Raw genomic sequence first — 18,913 nt, 5'->3', positions numbered from 1 at the left:
GATTACTTAGCACGTAACGCAAATTTGTACGTATTGTTCAATCTCAATAAAAACATGAAAAATGACAAAAGGAGCAGTTTCTAATATCTTTTAATAAAAAAAAAGCCTGAAAACTATTTTTCATACTGCTAGAATAAACTGGATCTTTAATATATGATTTCCTATAATGTTATGAATTGCACGACTGTGTGCTCGTGGAACCAATTGCGCGATAGAACAAAGCTTTTCCAATGGGAAGTGCATGGAAAATTATTTAAGAACCATGTGTCGTAAGCGCGAGCTATTAATCATATACGTGCGACAACGATTTTCCGTCATCATCCCGACATCTGACATGGCAATCGGGGACCAAAGCGTGTCGTCGCGAATCCGATGTGATTTCAGAGCGATTCGAGTTGCGCGTGCACTTTCATCTAGGCGCGAGGAAAGAAGAAGAGGAAAAAGAAAGATCGGCGAGGCGAATGCGCTCGTACATATGTGAAATCACCGAAGTGAAATCTCCGTGTCTATCTTGTCGAATGAACGTAATTCGAATCGTTGCCGTACACTCGAGGAATATCGACGCGAGAGAGAGAGAGAGAGAGAGAGAGAGAGAGAGAGAGAGAGAGACTTGTATTTATAATATACGATCAGCTTTCTTCGATCGAATTACACTTCCGAATGTGATATTCATCAATGCTTTACGCGATAGAGAAATCGCGATAATTCCGTAAGATAATCCTAACGCGAAATTAGTGGCGCAAAATTAGTTGCTGCGTTATAAGGAGAAAAGAAAACAAGCCATTATGCGATAATACCAGGCTTGTGTGCGTATAAAGTCGGTTTTACCGGATGCTGTAGGATTACCGTGGGGATTGGCCTCTCCTGCCGGTTCTCGGGGGTCATAAATTGCGCGTCTCGGGGAGAAAAAGAAAAGAAAAGAAAAGAAAAAAAAAAAAGAAAAAAAGAGCGGATTTGTGCTCGCAAAAGTCACTCGGTCGTCGCATTAGCCGAAGCAACGTCTTAATGGGATACAGCCGAAACTGCAGGTTGCACGGCCCGCCATCGTCCAATTGCACGGTAGTTAGAACGCAATTAAAGTTACATAATCTCCTGCGCCGCTCGCTCGTACTTTCTGCGATGTGAGGTGTTCGCAGGAGGAACCGACCTCCTCGCATCGGCCTCCTCCTCATCAGTAACGCGTTAGTTGTCGACCGAAAAGTCTTCTCGGAAGAGACCTCGCAGGTGCGCTCACCTTTCGCCCCGCTTACTTAACGGCAACTCTGTCCGTAAATGCGCCACGCTTTTCCCGCAGAAATGGCCTCGCACCACTCGATTTTTCCCCGAATTTAATTACCATGGGGCATTTAATCGCCAATCGCCATCATGGTTACTTTTACTTTCGTGTTCGATAACGCGAATGATAACATTTGTAACGTAACCGAAACGATCGACCGTCCCATCGTTGATTACCGATCGAAATGAAATGTTTGTTTCGTGCGGCGTGAGAAGAATAATGATTATCGTAAGCGAACCGGTCTCCGCGCAGCGAGATTCACTCGTTTCAGCATCACGATTCTTAATGCTCGCGCGATTATAGTCGCGTTATCCCCGCCGCGTGTCGAGGATAGGAATTATACTGCGCTTTTATCAGCATAAGATTCTCGCCGGATATACGGGATGTTTATTCGAATCTTGTGAATAAATTCCCTGAAATGTACTTCAAAAAACTGAATAGCTTTCGTAAATTAAATATTTTTCATTCGCATGATATTTACTCTCTCATTTCTTTATTACGTACTGAAAATTATAATAAAAAGAATTATATACTGCATATTTTGTTAAGACATATTTCTAATATATTTTTAATAACATATTTCAAACTCATAGATCGTAATTTGGTTTATTGGCAGATTGCTTATATATAAAAGCATTGTGAAAGAAAATATTTTAAACAAGTCCCAATAAAATCCCATAAGAGAATTCCCTGATTTCTCCTCAGATACAAAAGAAATCTTTGAGAATTCTAGATTCTCCATATTTTTCGAGGAAGTAGACACACTCTGTATAAACAAAACAAAAATACATATAAACAAAACAAAAATACATATATATTGTATATTATTCTTTTCTCTCAAATCGTTCAGTTGTATACTCCGTGTGATTAAATCACACGGAGTCCGCTTTACGGAGGCCAAAGTATCATTATTCTTTCCCCGGCGCATAGCTTCCGAGCAGAAATTCCGAGGCGCCGTCCGTAAATAACGAACGCCAAAAAAGATGATTAATCGCGGACACGCCGAAACGCCACGATATTACGCGTGCGAATTATGTCGTACGCCACTTCCTACTAAATTCATGGGAATTTGTGTCGGTGAAACATTAAGCGTGGCAATCACCTGGATCGCTCGTAAACATTCCCGTTCCCCGGCATGCTGTAAGATTTCGAGGAAAGTCGCGCGCCGCGTGTCTCCTTTCACTTTTCCATCAAACGCCTCGTTAGACGCGTTACAATTAATATGGATGAGAGGATAAATGCGAGTCTGCGTGCGTATATATATAATTGATACGCGGAAAAGGAAGCCGTTTCAAGAAATGCGTTGAGGACATGAGAAGATAATTTTGTTAATGATAGATTAATGAAAGGAGCTACCCTGACACGGGATAGATTGGCTCGCACGAGAGCAAGGAGGAGATTTCTCACAAATTTGCTGTTGGTATTTGTCCTCGGTGATGCAATCTTATGGCGATAATCGCATGCATTTTTCTTTTTTTGTAAGGGCATACGCGTTGGAATCCGTGAAAGGGAAAAAAATAACATGAAGAAGAGAACGCGTCGATTGTAACGAAAATGCAAGCTCGGATTCACGCCTCGGTAGGCCCGACGTGCCGTAGCCGCGCACGCAACATAAAAGTTTCCAATTATAATGCACGGCATGATACTTTATTTCGTCCGTCGTCAATTAAAAACGCCCGACGGCGGCCATCGCTACCGAGTAATTTGCGCGCCAGTAGCGATAGACTGTACTTATCTGGATGAAGGAAAGAGAAAGATATAGAAAAAAAATGAAAGGAAATAAAAAAAGGAAAAAATTAAAAAAGAGAAAGAAAGAAGGAAGAGAGAAAAAGAGGGGGCGCGATCTTATTATCGAATAAACTACCGTGGATCTTATCGAGTAATACCATTGCGTATAATCCAGAAAAAACAGGAGAGAGAACGAGAGAGAATTCTAATTCTTCTAATGAGATAATTATAACCGCAAACATAGCACATATTTACTTCTACACACACAGTATTTTTGCACTATATATCTAAATTTATAATAGTTCAAAAATCCTTCGATACAATATACGTATTAATTTCAGATATTAATTGCAAGATTAATTAATTACCGTTACATCCATTATGAATTTTAGATTCTTGTGTTCGGATAATAATTGATAACTATCTTAATAATCAATCATGAAAGTGATCAATATCGTATACGTTTCTGGCATAAAAGATGCTAAATGGTGGCTGCATAAAGTAATTTCCAATGAAACGATTAATTCTACGTAATATCCGGCAGCGCGCATAGCTTGATAGTTTTATTCTCTTTTATGCCTAGAGTCACATTCTTGGCAGTTTTTTAAGAATATTTTACAAGAGTATTTTAGAGGTATATCTCGCGCGCGATAAACTGATTTTCCTATCCATTAAATCTTACGATTCATGGCAAGAACAAAATAACACGTTTCCTTCATTTCGATATCAAAAATTGTAAATTATTTTCTCAGAATCGCTTCTTCACAATCGATCCCCTAGCTCCCACTAATGTAAAAATTAATGAATGATATTGTTTGTCGATTCATTAAGAGTGGCCGTTTAGGCAAACTCATTTAGGCGCGAAATATATTTGTCATCTTTACTGTAATATGTATCGGATGGAACACGCGAGGCGACATATCTATGTATTATTATATATATATATATATATATATATATATATATATATATATATATGTAGAACAAATAACAAGCGTTCGCCACGGGTCAGTATGACCCTTGGGGTTGTTTGAGCGACGATTAATCGTTAAAAATTGTGATATATCTTGATCGACGATCAAAATGTACGGCGCGCATGCAAGCCGTACCGTATTAACATACGGCATTACGTATTCCGCATGCAAAGCTCGCGCTTACTGTGTGTTCGCACAGCTTTACTTGGATTTCTACAGTAATTATACGCGCCCGTAATAGGGGTCCTGGTGCACCGTCGATACGGTTAGCGCGAAAGCTTAGATTGCACCTGGGACACAACTGGCATCGAACGATAACGGCGTTTCTCTCAAAAACAATACACACGTAGAGCAAGAAGATATACAATATCTTGGATGCAAATATAATTATAAAACGGGAAGTATCGATAAAGCGTATCATCTCTCAGTTTAAGAAAATTATGATACCCCCCTAAAGTAACACTCGATATGCCAGACAACGCGTACATGAATGATTGATAAGCCATAAAATCTGCCTCTAACTGGACGCGATGAAATAACGTAAACGTTCCTCTATTCCGATGTATGTGAGATTTAATCGAACTTACTAATGCGCGTTGAATGTAACATTCGGAAGTTATTTGCATATTTTTCCTCGTTCAACGTTACGTTAGTTTTCTATCGGTGATTTACCGAGAAAAAACACATTACAGATACAAACAAAAATGTTGATTTAGCGTGGCGCAACTTTTATAACAAGGAGAGACGGAAATCACGGTGTTGCACATTCGCCAACCATAACTCCAAGAACATCAACTTCCTCCATTTACTTTGTAGCCCTGGTTATTCGTGTTAATGTAATTATATAATATAATAGGATTTTGACATATTTTATTTTCTTGATGAGATGGAAATATAAAAAGCGATCGCATCGATATATCTACGGTACAGAAAATGTACTATGTTTATTCGCAAGTTTCTATTTAGAAGAATATCTGATAAAGTAACTATTCTTAAAGACAATAGTAATTTCTAGCATTGTCTTTTTATTACACTGAGAAAAAAATTGTTAACTTGATTAAATGCATTTAGTTAAATAAAGAATTTTTTCTCATTGTCAGTGTAGCTTGTTAAATATCTTATGCACACGCATATACATCTAATTTGTTTTCATCCATTTAATATAGGTAAATATGGATTTTGGGAAAAAAATTATATCTTTAAGTTTGTCCACAACTTTTGAAAAAAAAATGTAGAAAAGACTTTTTAAATAAAATAAAAGATAAAAAGAGGAAGATATAATATATTATGCAAGGATCTATCTATGCATGTGATTTGTCATATGCATCGATGAGAAAGAAAGTGAATTTCGCGCGATATAAATCGCACGTCGATAGATATTTTCGAATTCGATGTTGTTGAACTTTAGGCTATCATGAAGCGAATTCGCACGCGTGTTTATTTCCTGAACTCGCCCAGGCGACTTTTTTTGTACTACTACTATAAAGCAAGCACTCCATACGGATAATATAAGCGATGAGGTGCAGGGAAAGTGCCAAGCTATTATAGCGCGGGCTATATAAGGCTCAGACTAGAAAACGCAGCGGTTCAGTTAGTGGTCATACGCCACGCTAAAAACATACGCGAACTCGAAAATGAATATCAAGGTAAGTTAGTGCATCGTTAAAGAAGTGGCTGAGATTAAATCAGATCTTGGATAGATATAATACATCTTGCAATTTGAAATTAATGTATAATATACGTATAATATAAAATTTCTTTTGCCCAATTTCTTTTGCTGCAAAAAGATATTAATCGTCGATTCTCGATTAAAAAAATAAGAAGAAATATTCTCACGCGTTCAAGATCTAAAAATATTTTTCAGCAACTTGATAAACGCGCATATTAATTTTTATCATTTATTAATTGTTAATACACGAATATGTATATCTTTGACACGTGACTTCAGATTGCCATCATTTTGGTGGCACTAGCCACTCAAGTTATATGCTCGAAGGAGTCGAGTGAGGCGAGTGACAATAAGTCGCAGAACGTCGAGGCGGAATCAACGGAAAAGAAGACGGAGAAACGTGGGCTGGTTCACAGTTACGGTGACTTGGGCGGCGGTGGCGGAGGCGGAGGCGGTGGTGGCGGTGGTGGTGGAGGCTACGATCATCACGAGCACGTGAAGGCAGTGACGGTTGTAAAGAAAGTGCCGGTACCGTACGAAGTAACAAAGCACGTGCCTTACCTGGTGGAGAAACACGTGCCGTATGAGGTGAAGGTCGGCGTGCCGCAGCCCTACACCGTCGAGAAGCACGTGCCCTACCCGGTGAAGGTGTTCGTCAAGGTGCCAGTACATGTGCCGCAGCCGTATACCGTCGAGAAGAAGGTACCGTACGAGGTGAAGGTACCCGTGGACAAGCCTTACGAAGTTAAGGTATACGTGCCGCAACCCTACACTGTGGAAAAGCACATACCGGTGCCGGTGAAGGTGCCGGTACCTCAACCCTACACGGTCGAGAAGCACGTGCCCTTCCCGGTGAAAGTAAAGATACCGGTACCGCAACCGTATCCAGTAGAAAAACCGGTGCCCTACGAGGTGAAGGTGCCGGTGGATAAACCGTACCCGGTCCACGTGCCGAAACCGTATCCGGTCACCGTTGAAAAGCCGTATCCGGTGCCAGTCGAGAAGCCGATACCGTACGAAGTGAAGGTGCCGGTAGACAAGCCGTATCCGGTCCCGGTGCCAAAACCGTATCCAGTGCCGGTGAAAGTGCCGGTGCCGCAACCCTACGACGTGCACAAACCGGTGCCGGTACCGGTGGAGAAGCCGGTCCCGGTGCCGATCAAGGTACCAGTAGACAAGCCATACATCGTCGAGAAGGAGGTGCCGGTTCCGGTTGAGAAGGAAGTACCGGTACCGGTTAAAGTTCCGGTGGCCGTGCCGGTGCACATACCAAAGCACGAGGACTATAGCGGCGGCGGCGGCGGCGGCGGTGATTTCGGCGGTGGCGGTGGTTATGGCGGTGGTTACGGAGGCGACGGAGGCGGTTACGAGTCTCACTCTGGTGGTGGTTTCGGGGGCGGCGGTTACGAATCGTTTCACGGCTGATCTTCACGACGATGATGTGAAACGAACGTCACGAGAAGTCTTCTTACCTTCTCTCTCGATGTGATCACTCGCTTTTCTTCGAATCGGTATATCATTTCGTTGGATCGTTTTAGATACTCTTGAAGAGATCTCGGCAATTGATCTAAATTTTAATAAGTAGAAATTCTTATCCCGAGATTGTCGTACGAAGAGGAATATGACAATTACGTGCAATTAACGGATGAGCTATAGCTATAATAATATCTACGATTGACGAATTTATTGATGTATTTTTGTATGTACATTTTTTCCAAAAACGCACAATTGGGGCGATTATTTCGGTCAAAATATTTTTAGGCTGCATGTTGATGAGACATGAGTGAATCGAATATTCTATCGATATTATATAGATTGACGCATATCTTTCTCTGTCAAAAGTCTAAATAAACATCTTGCATATATATTTTTTTAAAGACACAGAAAAATACGTGTAAGCTTCAACGAACATTATTCGCTTAATGTTCGCGGCGATTCGTTATGTTCGTGCAATAATATTGCTGTGAAGTATGTTTACCATACTGAGAAATGTACCTAAGTAAGTTAAGTAAAGAATATATTGTGAAAAAAGTACGTATCTTTTTATATGAAAGATTTAATAAACTTCTGTCCCTATTACTCATTTTTCTTGATCTTTATCCCGAACTAAGATCCCAAGATCGTTTTTCTTATCTAACAAAAAAAGAAAATGAGATAATACGCAGTTGGATGAAATGATACATTAATGCGTAATGCCTAAATTCATACGCCGAAACGTTACGCTACGCTCGCAGCGTGATATAAATCAACGTCAAGATTTACTTTCTCGGGAGAATTTCGTTGACTGTTAGACGAATGCGAGAGACTTTCACTCTTCTACATTCGTTATCCTGCTGTCGAGAAGAAAAAAAAAAATTTCTTATGCGTTGCGAGATTCAAACAAAAAAAAAAGAAAAAAAAAATTCGATGACACGAAGTCCAAAAAGTACGATTGAAGTTACATGTAATCATGTAAATTACAACGATCTTTTCCGCATTCGCTTTCCGGTCTAGCAAACAGAATAAAAGCGCGATATTATTGTTATTAGCTTCTTGAGAAATCGTCCCCGTCGTCGTTTACATCAAGAAGGCAAAAGAAAAGGATCCCATGCAAATGAAAAGGAAGTCTAGTGTCCTGCTGGCGAGACAGAAGGAACATGGACTTTCGTAAGCACTTTCGATTCTTGAGAGAATTTTAATTCTCGTGCCTTCCGGTCGCAATTAAGATATACACGCGTCGCGTTCAGGAAAGCATTACTTTCTCCATCGAGGCTCCTGTATCTGCCGCGTAACACACGTGTAAACGTCATATTTCACTAGGCGGATATCTACGAGGCATATGCATCTCAAAGATTTCTATCGCCATTCCTTTCACCGAGTCGATTTTTTCGCGATCAAAAAATTGATTTGGGAATTTTTTTCACGACTTGCAAAATATTCGAACGTCAGAAACGTTGTAATTTAAAAGCGAATTCTTCCACATTCAATATTAAATTAATTACTCAATTAGCTTCGAATTAATATTTCATATAAAAATAAATTTGCCTTAACTCATTTAATTCGATCACATATATTCGTCTCTATACAGGGAAAGGGGAAGGATAATACAAATATCATAAATCATAAAATATTTCTGATGAGAAAAATTGGGTCGATCACATTGACAAATTTCCTATTTCGTACAGGCTGGACAGTTGGCTTTACTCAAGTTTCCTATCGATATTATCAGTCCCCGCTGCCGCGGCGTAACTCGAGCGCAATTAAATAGAAATAAAGATTAAAATGTGTCTGTTGTAAATCATATTCTGCCTTTCTTATTAAAAAAAAAAAAATCCGTTAGACATTATATCGTTGCTTAGATGCTCGTTCAACCGCTAATAAAATCTCACTTCCGCGTCCTTTTACACGTGGCAAAAAATTACAACAAATTACATATAATATTATCAAACATAAAGAGAAATCGATAATGATGCAATACTATAAAAAAAACCCTCGTAAAATTCGTTCGCGTCTCCTCGTTATATGCAATTTCTAATATTGGATATACTTGGCGCATTATTAAAATATAAACATAACGGCCTAACGATAGGATTAGTCTGTGGTCGGCTATGAAATTATATATGAATAAGATATCATAAAATGCCACTGGACCTAACGATCTATTCGATCGCATATTTATATTTTGTATTCTATAATGAATTACTAGCTGAAATTCGTCTTTTATCGCAAATGCAATAAGCAATACACTCTTGCCGTACGCCGTCTGTTGTATATTAGTTTGCATGTAATAAAGACATATTATTATTATTATTAAATATCGCTAAACTAAGAGCGCAAATTGTTAGACGTTAGGATATGATGCGTGTGCATGGATGTATGTATAAGTATGGGTGTAGCACTGCAATGCAACGGGAGGAGAGACCGCGTGTTGGGCGAACGACCGGCTCTCCGTGAAAGTGAAAAAAATCACGACGATTCTGCGATGCGTGAATTATAGCCCCGTGTGCACACAAATATCAGACTCCTTCTCCTACATCGAGATGCCGCGTGCACTTCCGGTTTTCTATCGGCGCTCTTTGGTAATAATAAGGAAGAAAGTTTGTTGCGCGATGCACCGCTACTAACCGTCTCGTTGCACCGTATTTCGTTCGTTTAACGGAAGTATATGCGCATCTTATTTCCGGATCAGTCTGTATAATCATCGTTTCGTAATCTCCCACACGGTACAATAGTTGTGTGTGTGTGTGTGTAAAGTATGAATTATATATATATATATATATATATATATATATATATATATATATATATATATATATATATATATATATATATATATATATATATATATATATATCTTCAGTTCGCATAATTTTCTCCCTAAATATAATATTTTATATAAGCATTGATAATTATTTTAAAATAATCTAGTTTTTTATCAACACAACGCTTACATTTCGGAGTTAAATTTTAAATTATTTATATATTGTATTTCTATAGAAATGTCAAACATGTTGTTGTTGTACATTCAAATAATATATTTCGCTCTTTTCCAATGAAAACATCACGTCTTCGGAAAAAAGATATTCGACAGCTTCTCGTGAAAACAGAGGGAGAGTCAATCGCATAAACTCGAAATTCCTACGCCATCATCTACTTCCACTTTAACGTTCCAACGTTTCCCGTTCCACGTTTGTTCGCGCAAAGCTTGCGTAGAGTGAGTTCTCTTATCCACATCGTCGCTGTGGCAAGAGTGTCGGTAGCGAGACTGTGAAGCGAAAGCAATTATCGTAGCGCGAAACTTGAACGTGGCAGCGCGCTTCGAGGACGACGGGCTCGATGTGTGGGAGTGAGTGTTTGGCGTCTGATACGACGGGTCAGGTCCCTGGGGATTCTCAGGGACTCAAACGGGACTATCTCACCGCTTCTCCCTCTCGCAGTTAATTACCAGTCCTTCTCGGCCGTGCTCGAATCGACCTCTCTTCCTCACTCCGTTTGCCTTAGTCCCTTAGTCTTGCTCGAACCCATATCGCTTCCGCCAAGCGATTTACCCTCAATAATCCACGACCGTACCGTGTCTCGCGCGCGTATTGTTCTGGGATTATTTTTTGGCCGAAACAATTTTGAAGAAATCGATAATTAAATCGTGTTACACGGTCAAAAATCTATCGGTATTTTTTTTTTTTTGTATACGATTATATTGAGAAAAAGATTATTTTTAAAGCATTTTTCTATTATTGTAAATATATCGTTTTGAAATATTAAATAATGTATTAGTACTGTTATCTCTCGTTTTTAAATCGTAATAAAAATTTCTACCAATTATTGTTATATTGTAGACTTTCCCCGCTATTAAGCATGCTCGAGAGAGATACACATCTTACACGAGGCATTCTTCAACGGAATGAAAAGAACCGTGCTTTTTTATGTGATTTGATTCGTGCAATACTCTTGTGCGTGCTAAGCATAGCACGACGAAAATGTACAATTTCAGCAGCGTTACAAAAATATACATATACATTTTAAGAGTTGTACAGTGCAATCAATAGGCGACAGGGAAACCCCCCCCGTGGGAATCCAAGCGAGCGAATCGTAGCGGGATTGAACGCTTGAAATGGAATAATATCCAATAATCTGGCAGCCGAGAGAACGGGATAAAAAGGGACGTTTTATCGGGGCATCGCAGCATCCAACCCAAGCGGTATCCGACCATTTCCGCCAAGCCATTTCGTCCCGTTCTCGGCTAGCCGGCAAAATTAATTATTGATTTCGGATACGCGCATTCAGTCGCGGCGGACGGCTTTTAATCGAAAACGAGCCATCCGTCGCGCGCTCATTTCCAACCGCTACGAATTTAACAACGAATCGATCTGAACATGTCCGCTGCGTTACACCATTTCCTTCGCTCGTGGCAAAAAGTATTTATCGTTCCAAATTTTTTCAACGTTATTTCAAGATACACGATATAACGTCAAACGAAAAATTTCTTATGTCCGATTCATCTAGCGAATAATACTATAAGAAAAAAGAACGCGCAGCTGCATTATTTTAAATATAATTTTTCACTACGTTAACATATGACTTCGAATTAAAATTTATTCATTTAATCTTTATGGAAAAATATCAAGATAATAAATGGCACCAATGTATGAAAATAATACGTACAGGAGTGAAGTATGGAGCATAGGAGTATCTGGAAGAGAAATTGAAGCATCTTCTGGATTATCCGTTGAGAGGAGCAGAGGGCTGAGGTATTGGAAAGGAGTTACCATTTGTTGGTTTCATTATCTCTTCCTCTGACGAGACGCCAAAGTCTATCAACTAAATCGAATAATAAAATGTTTATGTATGTATCGTTAAAAAACCGAAAAAATAAATATATATTATACATACATACATTTTATATATATATATATAACATTTTAAAAGTGGATTGTATTTGTGAAAAACACAGAAATTAAATTTTAATTTTATATATAATATTATTATATTATTATATATAAGGTTTTTTTATATTACGAAAAGGATATTAGGAATATAATATGAAAGGAGCTGCAAATTAATTTTAGAGATTATAAGTTCATTTTATGTTGGCAAATGCTTTACTTCTGTATATGCGTGTATGTATATGTCAAAAGAGAACATATAGGTTGAATTCATAAAAAAGATATAAATCAATTTTATAGCATATGTTTGACTTCTGTATATTTAATATATTCTTTATATATATTTAATATAATTAATTTAACTTTCTGCTTGTTTTCAATTCTATATATTTGGCACTCTATTATATCATCTTTAAAAAAAATTTTTTTAAATAAAAAATATATGTGTGTTCTCTTTTTTATATTCTTTCTAAAGATAATAAATAAGAGTGCTAATATATAAAAGCAAAGCATTTCCCCCTATAAAGGTATAATTTACAATTATGCTGCTCCATATAAAAAATTCATACTTTCCATGATCTGGTATAATGAGAATTGTTTATAATACTTTGTATATATTTTAAGCGATATCTTTAATCACCTCTTGTAATTCTGCTTTAGTAAACATATGAAACAATTGTCCAGGTGTCATTGTCATTACTTCGATATTGGTATCATTCAGTTTTTCTTCCATTACTTGCTTTAATATTGTCAGTGCTGCTTTCAATGCTTCCTTAAGCGTCATAGACTGTAAGAGTGATATTTTATTGCAATATGAAGAGATAAATATGTATGCAGTTTAAATTAATTCAATAGTAAGATTACCTTATGATACACTTCTTGAAGATTTTGTTGAGCTCCTTCACTACCAGATCCTATGGCTTTTGCATCAAACTGAACAAAAGTCCCAGATGGATCCATATGATACAATTGTGGACCTTTCTCATCAATGCCAGCAAATAACATTGCCACACCAAATGGTCTAGACATGGCAGTACCATCGTCATCGCTGTCTCCAAACTGTATAGCTAAATTAGATACCGCTTGAGCAGTCGATTCTACCGTCATTCTTTCATTGTAGACAAACCAATGATTCTGGCATTCGACTCGAGCTCTATCGATCATTGTTCGCGAATCGGCCATTAGACCAGATGCGGCGCAACCTATATGTTTATCAATTTCTACAATTTTTTCTACAGTTGTTGGTTCCATTAAAGAAGAAGTGATGCGTTTTTCCACTGCTAGAACGACTCCTTCTGTTGTTGCGATTCCAATGGCAGTAGAGCCAAGTTTTATGGCTTCTATGGCGTATTCTACTTGAAATAATCTTCCCTCCGGCGAGAAGGTATTCACTCCACGATCATACTCTGAACGTGTTAGAAACATCTTAAAAGAAACAAAAGATTTACACAAGTTTAATATATAAATAAAATAAAATTCTGTCTTACATTTATAAATACTTGAATTTTAACTTAAATTATATTCAATTATCTGTTTAATTTTTCAGATTGTTAAGATAGTAGTGTAAATTTAGATTAATTTTTTAGACAAATACATAATATATAACATACAATAGATTTGAGGTTAAGCACTATTACAAATGACACATAAATAAATTCACTAAAGTTACAAGTTATAAAAACATCTGTTAATATAATTATAATATCGGATAAAACGTTCAAGTATCGGTAGAAACGAATAAAAGTTTAAACTAACAATACAAATTGAAGTAAGTCGGTTAATCAAGAATGACATAGCAAAACGAAATCGAATGTTTTTATGCAAGCTAATCTAATCAAACAAATATAATACTTAGTTTTCTATATTTTTAGCGACTGAATTATAACTTACCTTGCTTTGTTTTTGTTAATAATTGATAAATGAATGTAAATAGTACGTGAAACGCCGATTTGACAAACGCCAGTCACGAAGCCAGTTGCGGAGAGTTGAATGCAGTGGCGGCAAATGGTAGGGAGCCCAATGACATTGGCGTAATCGTTGATGGTTCTTAGGGCGTATTTTCAATAGAATATAGTTGGTGACTTATTTCACATGATGATTGGTTGACGCTGCAAAAATGGACCAATCATTCAACATGAACTGTGTGCCACTTGTGTACGAAGAGCGTATAACCTTCGTCTAAACAATAAGTAAATAAATAGTGGCAATTTATAAAAAAAAAAAATGACACATATTAATTCTCAAAAATTAAACATAATTATAAAAGAGAAAGATTGGGTTCAATTATTAGAAAATGTCAAACCAAAACATTTTGTCAAACAGGAGTCAGAGTATGTATGAAATAATATAAAAAAATTTATAGACAATCATATCAAGTAATTATTATATATATGTTTCAGGATATTGCCTGATGCAAGTATTTTAGCACAGATATGTCAGATACTTGTAACCGAAACCACTCCAGATGTGATTAAAATTTTATGCTTGAAATGTCTGGGTAACTCTTGCCTCGACACATATAAGTACAAACGACACACGTTGGAAAGTATAGAATCTGACGAATACAACAAAAATTTATATAATGAATTAGCTAAGAGTGATTTATGTAAACACACGCAGAATTGCGATTATCCACACGATTCTCATTTCCCTTACGATGGAGTTATAAAGTGGACTGTAAATTATATTAAAACTCATAATAAGTCCATAGATTGCTTGACTGACAGTGAACTAGATATCTTTAGACTCAGCATTCAATTTTTATGTAATTTGTTTACATATGCATGTCCAAGTGTAATGTCTGCAGACAATGATATGGTGAGATATTTAAACTGTGATAATTTAAAGCAAGCTATTCTGTAAGTTTATGAATATAATTATATATAATTAAATATAAATATTCAATATTTTTCAAATATATCTATAATATTTTATTTTTATTATTTTTAGGAATAGCATGCAATCTGATCACAAACTCCTTGTTAATGCAGCATGCATATATGTACACAACGCACTAAAAGAATTACATTACGACTATTTTGTAAATAATGAAAAAGATCTATATTCGCTTTTATTAAAAGCTATTAAAGAAGGTTTTACGTCTGCAAAGGATGCATTGTTGCGCCTGTTACATCTGTCAAATGTATTTGAAAATATATATAGTAACATGGCCATGAGTGAAAAGTTAGATTTACTTGAAGTTATTTACAATGAACTCTGGGAGTCTTGGCAATCTGATCACAATACAGTACTCACAGATGATCAGGCTGAGTTTCTAGCATTAACGTTTTGTAAAAATAGTGATCTTATTTTAAAAACTGTAGACACATATATGGATAGCGTAGATCCTACAGAAATTATTTTGATTCTTAATATTTTGGGGCTTCTTACTACGCGATACAAGTTTTCAAAAAATGCCAGGCCTTTGCTTATTAATTGCAAATGTAAGTACAACAATTTTCAATACACTCTGATCAGAGATATAAAAATCTATGATACATTTACAGTTCTCTTGATGTCTTTGCACATGTTGGGAAAAGAAGGAGATAATTATTTTACTCCAATAACGAATTTAAGTCAAGTGGTACCGGATGCTCAAGAAGAAACAATTGATTTAAATTCGGTAATGCATGACGCTGAACCAACGATAGCAAAGTTCGATCCACAAGATCATCCTGTATATGGTTTTAAGGCAGGATTAATACAAGTTATTGCAAATATGGTACACAAGAACAAAATGTGTCAAGATCTCGTAAGTACAAGTATATAATATTTTTTTGTTAAATATTAAATTTTTGCAAGAATTTTTTTACAAATGCAAATTTATAAAATGTACCTAATGTCGATAAAGAACATTTCTTATTAATCTTAAGCGTTTGATTTGAGTGTATCGTTAAAATAGTTGCGACAATACCACTCGAGATTTGCATAATGAAAAAGCTAAAATATTTTTGACTGAAATGTCTAATTTTTTTTTTTTTAATATAAAATTACAACAAATTAAAAACTATAAAATATAAATGTCTAAAAGATACGTAGTAATTACACTGATATTTAGATATTATTTCTATGAATCTTTAGTTAAAATTTTAAAAGATAGTTTTTGTTCTTTTTTTTTAATATTATATACATATTTATTCGAGTATACTATTAAAATAGTCGCGACAATACCACTTGAGAGTCACATGATGAAAAAACTAAAATATTTTTATTGAAATGTCTAATATATTATTTTTAATATAAATTATATAACAGTCATCTAATTATTATTATGTGTGCGTATTATTGAAACTAATTAATTTCATAATAGACTTTCTCTTCTGATTACAACTGTACCTTAATTATTATTTTCTATATATATACATAACTGCATTGCATATTATATATGTTGTATTATATATGTATACATGCTAATGTACAATGATAAATGATTTTTAAATATGAAGCACCTTGATAGCTGCAAATATAAATTTGGCTTTTGTTATGCGCTATGACGGTACAGGAAATCGATATTTCTCTCCCGCTGATTACAATCTCGTGTGTGGATGATACAGAATATCGCAAACAAAAGATTCGCAGCCGGTCGCGTCAGACAAAACGAAATTAAGTATCCCCGTCCAACTGAGAGATGCGGCAAAATGATCGAAATCTGATATGCCTACGCTGCGAGATGACAAAGTTCGCATCGCACATATATTGACAGATAAATTAGTTGCGATGAATCAAAACGCTAACACACGAGAGCCTGCAAACGGAATGCTAATCTAATTTCCCACAAAGGATGACATGTACACTATCGCAGACATAAATATATAGATAATTTTTTGCCGACCATCCCAATTATAATATATTCGTCATTGGTCATTCAGAAATATTTGTCATACATTATTTAATTATAATTAATATATAATTATATGTACGGACAAAAATGATGTGATTTGAGATACTTGAAAATGTTTTAAAGAAAAATACGATAATGATATATTTATGTGTGATTTCAGTTTCGTGAAATAGATGGAATTCCATTACTCTTGGATTGTTGCAATATCGACGCGAGGAATCCGCGTAAGTTTAATTTTTAATTACGTTTTATTACTCGAATCGCATATTTGTTTATATCACCGACAATTTCTACGCAGTTATATTGCAATGGACCATCTTCGCTTTGAGAAATCTGTGTGAAGGAAACCCTGAGAATCAAGATATTATTCGAAATTGTAAAAAGGAGGGAGTAGCAGATAATCTTGTGTTACAAACGATGGGCTTAACATTGCATGAGGATGCGGATGGGAATTCGATTCGAATCGCTCCTTTACATCGTGATTAGAAAAATTTGAATTATTCCCCGCGAAATTGCGACCGATGATCTAGATAATTAACTTATTAAATTATAATACTTATTAAATTATTATTCGCTACATAACTGTATCTGTAAGATGCAATGATTAATAATTGTCATTCCAATTAAATCGATTGGAAATGTATCCTGCTATATCGTTCGCCGAATTACAATCTATATCATTAGACGAAATATGATATCGTGTTATATAGAGAAATATTTTATTCATGGTCGAGTGATTTATGATATAATAAAAACTATTAGAGTTCATGATCTATTAGCAATTGCGTATATAAGTATACCGTTGCCTATTAAATTGCAACTCGAAGTGAAATTTATTTACTCTAATAATGAATCCTTCATTAATATTTCTTTTAATATGTATAATATGATAATTTAATCACTTTTAAAGAATATTGTTCGACAAATCAGTAAATAGATTCGTGATAAGTAAAGTCCACTTTTCTCCACATTCTTTCACGAAATCGCTCAAAATAGAAATGTCGAGATTCATTTGCATTTAAAAATTATAAAACGTTTAATTATTCTTTCAAGAAATGTATATATTTTAATAATTTTATTAATTAATACGCCTGTCTTTAATTCTCTCTCTTTGCCCTCACAATTCAAGATGATAATTTGTCACCGTTGTGGCTGTTTCTCACCGCGAACAATTTTACGAGGAACGATATGACGTCGTCGTCCCCGTAATAGGTGTTTATTAATGTCATCCGTGCGCGCGCAACTAAGCGAGGAGCAATCGCGGTGGATGAGAAATCCCGCCTGCGCGTATATACCGACTTGTGCGTTAATTATACCGGAAGTTTCGAAACACATACACGTACGGTACGTACATGACAAGTTACGCGTTTTCCTTTCTAATGGAATTAGAATCCAAACGGCGTGATTTCCAGTCGTCGCGCGCGGCGGAACGGGATCGGATATCGGTAAATAAATAATATCGGATAATTATCTTCTCGTAGAGCATATTATGTGTACGTTCTATTTAACTGTAATACGCGTGATACGAAGGATTTACGAAATGTAATAATACGTTTCCGGACGTAATACGCGATCTAATCGAGCATAACCGATCGCTGATTTATGGCGTACTTTCAATGAAGAATAAGATTTTATTATGGATAGTTGCAACGTGCAAGGGTCCAGTTTTATTCCGTAAATGTACGATCGGGCGCAAATATGCGCGACGTAACAGAGGATAATAGATTTATAACGCACGTGAGTTTTATTCGAGTTATTTTCTCGAGAAAGGCCGCATATATTCGACAAGATATCTCGCACGTTTTGCGCATAAAAGTAGACGCACATTACACGCTCCTCGCGTACGAACGTCGGATATAAATTGCTTTTGATTTAAATAACGGCCCATCCCATCGAACGATCAATCTTGGACCGGCGTAAAGAAGAGCAATTAACGCGAAATTTATCAGTTAATTATATATGTGGTTAATTGCCACGAGTAATTATTTCCGCGCGTGAGATGGGGATCGTGGAAGCAAGATGAGATTTCTAATAGGTACACCACATGTTGATCGCGCGATCGAT

General features: G+C 36.2%; 3 protein-coding genes across 3 annotated transcripts; 2 read left to right on the top strand and 1 right to left on the bottom strand.

Annotated features, from left to right (window-relative positions):
- The first annotated feature begins 5,514 nt into the window (after positions 1 to 5,514).
- On the top strand, positions 5,515 to 7,726 carry LOC126848361 (skin secretory protein xP2). Its single transcript, XM_050589195.1, has 2 exons — positions 5,515 to 5,624; positions 5,927 to 7,726. Exons 1-2 carry the CDS (start codon positions 5,613 to 5,615, stop codon positions 7,070 to 7,072), a joined length of 1,158 nt encoding a protein of 385 aa, XP_050445152.1. The 5' UTR covers positions 5,515 to 5,612; the 3' UTR covers positions 7,073 to 7,726.
- Positions 7,727 to 12,575: 4,849 nt separating this feature from the next.
- Positions 12,576 to 14,065, bottom strand: LOC126848068 (proteasome subunit alpha type-5). The gene is made up of 3 exons (XM_050588609.1): positions 13,900 to 14,065; positions 12,874 to 13,434; positions 12,576 to 12,796 (listed from the first exon to the last, which is right to left on the bottom strand). Exons 2-3 carry the CDS (start codon positions 13,432 to 13,434, stop codon positions 12,629 to 12,631), a joined length of 729 nt encoding a protein of 242 aa, XP_050444566.1. The 5' UTR covers positions 13,900 to 14,065; the 3' UTR covers positions 12,576 to 12,628.
- A 93-nt stretch (positions 14,066 to 14,158) lies between these two features.
- Positions 14,159 to 17,492, top strand: LOC126848063 (uncharacterized). Its single transcript, XM_050588596.1, has 6 exons — positions 14,159 to 14,339; positions 14,409 to 14,867; positions 14,959 to 15,452; positions 15,516 to 15,760; positions 17,010 to 17,073; positions 17,148 to 17,492. Exons 1-6 carry the CDS (start codon positions 14,233 to 14,235, stop codon positions 17,333 to 17,335), a joined length of 1,557 nt encoding a protein of 518 aa, XP_050444553.1. The 5' UTR covers positions 14,159 to 14,232; the 3' UTR covers positions 17,336 to 17,492.
- The last annotated feature ends 1,421 nt before the right edge of the window (positions 17,493 to 18,913 follow it).

Source organism: Cataglyphis hispanica, chromosome 3 (genome assembly GCF_021464435.1).
Source record: "Cataglyphis hispanica isolate Lineage 1 chromosome 3, ULB_Chis1_1.0, whole genome shotgun sequence".
NCBI classification, from domain to species: Eukaryota; Metazoa; Arthropoda; class Insecta; order Hymenoptera; family Formicidae; genus Cataglyphis; species Cataglyphis hispanica.
Note: the sequence above shows the minus strand (reverse complement) of the source record. Positions and strands in the feature narration are given on the sequence as shown.